The 8,972-nt window shown below is 44.0% G+C and overlaps 1 protein-coding gene across 1 annotated transcript in view; it reads right to left on the bottom strand.

Moving 5' to 3' along the window:
* The window catches only part of LOC107658531 (prolactin-releasing peptide receptor-like), a 7,614-nt gene extending 3,361 nt beyond the window's left edge, over nt 1-4,253 (bottom strand). Inside the window, exon 1 of the mRNA XM_016447122.1 lies at nt 4,237-4,253. Coding sequence (XP_016302608.1) covers nt 4,237-4,253 — 17 coding nt within the window. The remainder of the gene's footprint in view (nt 1-4,236) is intronic.
* Between the last annotated feature and the right edge of the window lie 4,719 nt (nt 4,254-8,972).

Here is an 8,972-nt window from a genome sequence, read left to right as displayed (position 1 = left end):
AAAAAAAAAAAAAAAAAAAAAAGGTAAGCTGGGACTGAGGCGTTACCCTAAGGTATAAAAGCTAAATGGTACATATTTGTACCTTATTTATCTCCAAATGGTACATATTAGTACCTTGAAGACCCATGCAAGTAGCCTACTTTAAAAGAAAATAGTATCTTACGTGTATATATTTTTAAAGAGTAGGCTACCACCCCAGTGTCAGTGTTGTACTTTTTTTCTGAGCATGAAGAAACTGCTGCGTAAACGTATTAAAAAAAGATTTAGCCTAATCATTATTGATCTCATTAACAGCACACACAAGCTGCAAAATTAAACAGATGCTTAGCTTTCGTCACCCTTGATAGCCTGTTACCTAAATGCAAAACCCATTGACTAAATTGTAGAAATACGAAAATCCGATGTATAGTAAAATTACCAGTACCAGGATATTTAGTTTGGAATATAAAATTATTACATTACCTAAGATAAAGCGATACTCCTGCTTCTGAGAAGTGTGTGAATGCACCTTTTCTCCGGTGCGGTGCGCCGAGTGTTTCCAAACGGCGCGCCGGTGCGCATCTGACGCGCAGCGCTCCGGCTCCGGCTCCGGCTCCGGCAAGCAAACCACACACATCAGCGGGAGACCGAACGTGCTGCAGTAACAAGTGTTTCCCAACTGTCTCTCGCTTACTCATGCAAACTGAAGCTCAACTTCTGTCACCCTGAGTCAGTGAAAACCGTTCGAATGGGAGGGGTCTAATTAAGGCTCGAATCCCCTCAACTGAGGTAAAATAAAATATGAAACTATCTATCTATCTATCTATCTATCTACATATAGGCTACTCAATAATTAGTCAGAGAACGTTACGCTCGTGATGAATTAATGAAGCCTACCCTAGAGCAGTTCGTTCGTTCGCTGTCTGTATTGGACGGTATATCTACAAAACGACTTAATAAATTGTGAATTTACACATCATACATGTCATAAATACATGTCTTTTTAAGACGTCTGAATGATAGTTTAAGTAACGTAACTCCGTAAAGTAACGTAAAGTAGTGGTGCCAATACCGTTGCGCGAGACGAACCTCGATCACCCTCAACTGAGCTCGACCCAAATTAAAGTCAAGATTCGTACATAGGCTATCTGTCTGTTGTCCATATGAGGAAATGGCTTTTATCACAAAATGTTCAGCGCTAGTTCATTTCTCATTACGAATGTTACTTTTCAGCAGAGCCGTTGAAAAAAAAACGGCGTTTGTAGCTTTCAATGAATACGTCATCGAGCTGCAGTCGATTAACTTTCTCATGAAGCTGTCTTAACACTGATTGATAGTGATCAATATGGATAGAGTACCGAGGCTAACCTCTTCGTCTATTTTTAGCCTCTGTGAAGAAAGAAAACATCAACGTTTGGAACGACATTAGGGTGAGTAAATGATGACAAAATTTTAATCCTGGTGTAAAGTTGAACTATTCCTTTGGGACAGAGCAGCATCAAATAGTAAGCAGTGACACAAGACACCATTAAAATAAAGTAAAATTGGAAAAAATGCAAATTTGATACAAGCCCAGAGGTCAGCATAATAAGGCAAACTAATGAGCTTGCATTCATTTTCTGTTATGTGGTTAGTTTTAAATGATGAGCTTTCATGGCCTGAGGATCAGAAATCAGCTCTTTTGTGCTGCCAATAACAAGCACCTGTCAGGCAAACACCTGCTTTGATGAATAATAATGACCTATAAAAACACCGAAACTAATTTACACCACCATTTAGTGGCACACTACTTTCATTTGCTTTTATCACATTTTATTCTTTGCTGTGATTGTTTTTTGGTCCACTATGTTTTAATGAGTTATCTTAATGATCTACACAGAGCATCTTCTCTGAACTGAGGTTTCCCACTCGTACTTTTTAACAGTAAATTTCCCACTGCTGCAGTGCATGCTGGTAATGAAGAGATAAAACAATTGAAAGCTAGCCGCACAGCTTTGACATTCAGAGAAATACTCTTTTGTGCATCTTTGTCTGTGGACATTTCATATATCAGAACTGGAAGGACTTGAGGGGAAAACATAATGTGGCACCTGACGTCATCAGCGAGTGGCATTAGTGCAAGCTGAATTAATATCATATTGGTCTGCACATTATCAGAATATACAAGGGACAAGCTTCTACTCACGCAAGTGAATTTTAAATTAGCACACCATTTACAGCCTCCATCCCATTCAGAACAGATACACATTCTCTAATTTATTTTAGGCTACATAATTTGATTATTTAAGAGTCGTGTATATGGCACTTGGGTGCAAAATTGACTATTGAAAGATTCTGGTCACTTTCGGCACATATTATTTCCCATATGACTCAGTCTGACTCATTTACTGCAATATGCTTTAGTCTTTTTTTTTGTTTTTTTTTGAAGCTGTTAGTTTTTTATTTTTCATAAGTTTATACAAAATATTCATCGACTGTGATTTGCATGTATTTAAAAGGCAATACATGTACAGCTTTCAAACATATTCCCAGAAGAGGACAAGCAGATATGTTTCTTTGTGTTTTGTGGAATATGATTCATAGACTGCGATGTAGAATGCAGAAATCTATTTCCATAATACACATGATTCTTAGCTGCAGTGCTACTGTATGTCGACCTTGGACTGAAAGAGGAAATTGTATTTGCATTAGCAGTTTCTGCTTGCACTTCTTTGTATAGCCTTTTTAAAATACTCATAGAATGGTGTGTTATTATTTTTTTGGATGGATGAATGGATGGATGGAGAGGCAAAAAGCTGATCACAGAGTCTGAGGGGACTCATGATTATTTCTGCAATTTAAATTAAATATGTGCAGTAAAAATCAATTGACATTTATTATTGTTATTGCATCAATGTGACTTTGACATTTAATTTAGATTTATTTGATGAGGGCTCGATGGCTTCCACATGCTCAAGCCAATTACGGTCCTGCTGTCCAAGAACTGTTTGCCTGGCAATAGCAGATGTGTCTTCTCTGGTTGTTAATGGCTTTTATTTGCTTTGTTATTATGTAGCAGAACATTTTCTTTAGAAGGTGCCAAAGAATGATAAATCATTTTGGATACATAAAACCGTGGCGTCAGCTCTGTTGTAAAAAGGTACATTTAAAGCATGCTTTTTATCTCTCCTCCTCGCAAAACATCCATCCATTTTGCTTTTTAGTGACCACAGCTCCCAGCTTCTCACTACCTCACAACATAATTCCTTTTCTCATGACGACCATCTCTATTTTCACTCCACTTCATTCTTATATTCCGCCTTTTGCTTTCGTCCCTTCCCTTCTCTGTTTGTAAGATTGTCACAGTTGAGAATCCGATTAAAGGGCTCTAAAAAGCTCAGAAAGCATCTCTGTGGATGCTGAAATTTTGTTAATGATATTCACTAATCTGCCTTTTGCATGTTGCTATGGGAAAAGATCACATTCTAGTATGAGCAGAGAACAAAATGAATGTCCGTATTTCATGCACTCTGAATGCCACGTGGGTTTCATTATGTGTCATGTGCTCAGCTTGCATGGATAGACCATCAAAACAGATTCATTTATTTGTGATTTTTGTACAGAGCATGTGGAGTGTTTTCTCTGTGAAAGCATAATCTGTCATCTTTTATTCACCCTAGTGTAGTTTGAAATTTGACATGAAACAACAACATGAAGGTGAGTAGATGCCAGAAATTTGGATTTTTGAGTGAACTATGTCTTCAAGGGAAGATTTTCCTTCACTGTCAATTTGTCCAAACGAAAATGAGTGTGAATGAAACCTATCACCCTAAAAAGCCCCCTTGCTAACATGTGTTTGTCAAGATCTACAAGGCATGATGTTCTACATCCAGCAAACTATGAACAGTGCTGCACTGGGTGTACATGCATTGATGAACATTTTCAGATGCTGTTTTGTTGAAAAGATATTTTGACCAGTGTTAGACTTTGACATGCTGAAAGAGTTCAGTATGAAGCTCCATTTCTGAGCATGAGCCAGGATGAACAACGATCTGACAACATGCAGCACAACACACGAGACAGATAAAGACAGGACAGAACGAGCAGCAGGTGCAGCCGCGCTGATTAGCTCGTCAGCCCCTTGGTTGCCGGAGCAATGCTGATGAGCAATCAGACAGGTAACACAAACAGGCACGCAGTAATGAACACACGGATCCATGAACTGTGACAGTACCCCTCCCCCTAGGAGCGCCTCCTGACGTTCCCAGAGGAACTTACCTGTCGATTGTAATCATCGATAAGCGAATCACAGAGTAGTGATATTTCAGATGACTACATGCTACTAAGACAGTATTTTATAATCTGAAGGGCAAAAGGAATAATAAATCCAATAAATCCAATTTCCAATAAAAACTTTGGAAAGAAAAGTGAAATTTTACAACCAGCTGGTAAAGCCTTATCCCAGTTGGCTCCTAACATTTTTAATTGCATTACTGGCAATGTTTGGGACTCAATTGTGAAAATGTCTAAAGACTTATCTTTTAGTCACTCGACGCATTTCTTTTTTGGTCTACTGGAATCAAAACAAATGCTCACAGGTTTGAACTCTTTTTAACTCTACAGAAGCTATATCAGCGAGCTATAGCAAGATAAATCCATATTCCTGGTTCTGAGAGCAAGAAAACCAGGCAACATGGCAAGACTCGGAAACGCTTGATTCTGTGTGGAAAGCTCTGAGCCCTCTGAGTGAGTTCACTGATGCCCTATCTGGACAAGTGTATCTTACCTGAAGCATATTTGTAATTAAACTGTTTTATCACCACAGGATGAAGACCTAACTTACAAAAGATATTAAACTGCAATTTTTTACCAGCCACACAAGACCATGCTGTACATGACACTCATAGACTAAATAACTTGTTACGGGCAGAGAACTCAGAATCCAGTTGCAAGTGAAAAGTGATTTATTGTGACAATTAAATAGTGAAGCTGGGTCGCAAGCCAAACGTGATGATCAAGGTGAGTAGCCGTGAGCACACGGGGATTACGAAGTCCCGACCTGATCCAACTAGGGGAGAGGAATCCAACGAGACTTCGATGGGTTCCTAGACTGGACATAATCCGAGACAGAGGACTGGAAACAATCCGAGGCAGAGATCCACCCGACACACAGGCTCTGGAGAGACAACAAGCATGAGCCAGGACAAACAACGATCTGACAACACGCAGCCCAACACACGAGACAAATAAAGACAGGACAGAACGAGCGGCAGGTGCAGCCGCGCTGATTAGCTCGTCAGCACCGCGGTTGCCGGAGCAACGCTGAACGAGCAATCAGACAGGTAACAATACACAGGCACGCAGCAATGAACACACGGATCCATGAACCGTGACAGTACCCCTCCCCCTAGGAGCGCCTCCTGGCACTTCCAGAGGAACCTACCAGTCGATTGTAATCATCGATAAGCGAATGATCCAATATGTCCCTAGCAGGAACCCAACTCCTCTCCTCCAGACCGTAACCCTCCCAGTCCACCAAGTACTGAAATCCGCGTCCCCTCCGCCTCGAGTCCAGAATGCGTTTAACCGAATAAGCGAGTTCCCCATCTACGAGTCGCGGTGCAAAGCCCAGAAACCTCTGCAGGGCCTTGCGGGAATCCGGGGTTGGCCAATCTACCACAGCCTGCACTTTGTCGGGATCCATGCGTACTCCCCCGGACGACACGATGTACCCTAGGAAAGGAACAGATTGTGCATGAAAAACGCATTTCTCCGCCTTGACAAAAAGCCCATTCTCTAGCAGCCTCTGAAGCACTGACTTGACGTGCTGAACATGTTCCTGGAGAGAATGAGAAAAAATCAATATGTCATCCAGGTAGACATATATGAACTGATCGACCATGTCTCTCAGCACGTCATTTACCAGTGCTTGGAAAACTGCGGGAGCATTAGAGAGCCCAAACGGCATAACAAGATACTCAAAATGCCCCCTGGAGGTATTAAAAGCGGTCTTCCATTCATCCCCCTCCCTTATGCGAACCAAATGATAGGCATTGCGAAGATCCAACTTAGTGAAAAAGGAAGCACCCTGCAGACTCTCGAAGGCTGAAGACATCAACGGTAAAGGATAGGTATTCTTCACCGTGATGCTGTTCAGCCCTCGATAGTCAATACAAGGACGAAGGGAACCATCTTTCTTTTCCACAAAGAAAAACCCCGCGCCAGCAGGAGAAGAAGAGGGACGGATGATCTTGGCTGCCAGAGAATCAGAAATATATTTCTCCATGGCCTCCCTTTCCGGAGCGGAAAGTGAGTATAACCTGCCTTTAGGCGGAGACGTACTTGACAATAACTCTATCGCACAATCATAAGGACGATGCGGAGGAAGAGAAGCAGCCCGAGACTTACTGAACACTCCCTTCAGGTCCAGATACTCAGCTGGCACGTTTGACAGATCCACATGTTCATCCTGAAACACAGAACAAGACACAGAAGAACAGGCAGACAACAAACAAGACGCATGACAATATTCACTCCAGGATGAGACTGTTCTCTGACGCCAGTTTATATTGGGATTGTGTAATGACAGCCAGGGGTGACCCAAGACCACCGGAGCCAGAGGGGAGTCGGTGATGAAGAAGGAAATGTCCTCCGTGTGGTTACCTGACGTGACGAGCCTCACCAACGGTGTGCAATGGGTGATAGGTGAGAGCGACTGCCCGCAGAGTGCACTAACCGAGATGGACTTCTCGAGTGGAACCAACTGAACTCCCAGTTTGTGCGCTGTCTTGCGATCCAGGAAATTTCCCTCAGAACCCGAGTCAAGGAGAGCTCTACAAGGGAATGTGTCCCGACCTAGGAGTAGTTGGACTGAGAGAAGAGTTACTTCCGAGGAGGCTTTCTCCACCGCGACTCCGCCCGCCAGTAACTTCCTAACTACTGACGGGCCTTGGCTTTTACTGGGCAGCATGCAACAACGTGACCCGCAGCACCACAGTACAAACACAGGCCCAGATTTCTGCGTCTCTCCTTCTCCTCCCGTGAAAGACGGGCTCTGCTCACCTGCATAGGCTCGGGACCGGAGAGGTAACCAGAGGACCCTTTAGTCGGGGCGGTGAAATGATCGCCACTACCTGCCGACACCCGTAGAGTTCGCTCGTCACGCCGTCGCAGTCTATTGTCCACTCGAATCGCCAGATCGATCAACCCGTCCAGTGAGGTGGGTAGTTCTAAAGTGTAGATTTCATTGGTGATCCGATCGGCCAGTCCATGCCTAAAAACGTCCCACTGCGCTTCCTGATTCCAATTGCACTCTGCCGCCAAAGTGCGAAACTCGATCGCGTAATCAGTCACAGATCGATCTCCCTGACGTAACTCCGCCAACTCCCGCGCCGCCTCCCTGCCGTACGCCGCCCGATCAAAGACTTTCCTGAGTTCGTCCGAAAAAGACTGGAATGACGAACAACACTGATGCTTCCGCTCCCACACCGCTGTTCCCCAGAGTGCCGCACGTCCAGTCAGCAGCGTGATAACAAACGCCACCTTGGACTCCTCTATGGGAAAAGATGAAGGCTGGAGAGCAATATGAAGTGAACAGGTCGCTAGAAATTACCGGAGCCAAAGGGGAGTCGGTGATGAGGAAGGAAATGTTCTCCGTGTGGTTACCTGATGTGACGAGCCTCACCAACTGTGTACAATGGGTGATAGGCGAGAGAGACTGCCCGCAGAGTGCACTAACCGAGATGGATCTTTCGAGTGGAACCAACTGAATTCCCAGTTTGTGCGCTGTCTAAGTGAACAGGTAGCTAGAAATGATCGACACAACAGGGGCTCACCGGAGTAGACTGTTGGAGGCGGTAGGCGGGGCTCAGCCCGCCGGCTGGGAAACTCCACAGGTGAGGCTGTAGCGGAATCGAGCACAGTGGGCCGTTGGGCCGCTTCAGCCCTTAGCTGACGAAATTGGGTGGTTAAATCCGAAACTTGCGTTATTAATGTCTGTACAGCTCGACCGGTAGCCAGGATCTGCTGTTCCTGCTGCTCCATGCGAGCACTGCTGCCGGAAAGAACGTCTCTGAGCGCCGCTGCACTTGCTGGATCCATCCTGGTCAGATCGTTCTGTTACGGGAAGAGAACTCAGAATCCAGTTGCGAGTGAAAAGTGATTTATTGTGACAATAAACAATGAAGCTGGGTCGCAAGCCAAACGCGACGATTAAGGTGAGTAGCCGTGAGCACACGGGGATTGCGAAATCCCGACCCGATCCAGCTAGGGGAGTGGAATCCAGCGAGACTTCGATGGGTTCCCAGACTGGACATAATCCGAGACAGAGGACTGGAAACAATCCGAGGCGGAGATCCGCCGGGCACATAGACTCTGGAGAGACAACAAGCATGAGCCAGGACAAACAACGATCTGACAACATGCAGCACAACACACGAGACAGATAAAGACAGGACAGAACGAGCGGCAGGTGCAGCCGCGCTGATTAGCTCGTCAGCCCCTTGGTTGCTGGAGCAACGCTGACGAGCAATCAGACAGGTAACACAAACAGGCACGCAGTAATGAACACACGGATCCATGAACCGTGACAATTTCTGTTTGCTGTCATTAAACGCAAAGGCTTTCATTCTTATTCATGGTTTCGAATGGCAAACTGTTCTGAGGTTAGGCTGTTTAAGCCCCTACTCGGCTATTTTAAGCTGTTTTGAAGATGTAAAAAGCATGTAAATGGAGCGGAACATGATGAACTTGACTGTAAGTACTTTTTAAATGCATGTCCCTGGTGTTTTTATGAACAGTTTATCCATGCATGTAATGTCTTCAATCATAATGAGCGAGCTCTCATATAGAGCCTTATTGTGATTCAATCAATTCCTAATGGATAAAATCAAGTCCTGCCTTCATTTCCCCCTGTTGTATTATATCTTTTTCACTCCGAGAGATGTCACATTATAAAAAAAATAATAAAAAAAAAAAATAGTTCACCCAAAAATCTAAAATTTGCTTAAAATGTA

This window comes from Sinocyclocheilus anshuiensis, unplaced genomic scaffold (assembly GCF_001515605.1).
Source record: "Sinocyclocheilus anshuiensis isolate Anshui unplaced genomic scaffold, SAMN03320099.WGS_v1.1 scaffold343, whole genome shotgun sequence".
In the NCBI taxonomy this organism is placed as follows: Eukaryota; Metazoa; Chordata; class Actinopteri; order Cypriniformes; family Cyprinidae; genus Sinocyclocheilus; species Sinocyclocheilus anshuiensis.
The sequence above is the reverse complement of the archived record's forward strand: the minus strand, read 5'-3'. Positions and strand labels throughout refer to the sequence as shown.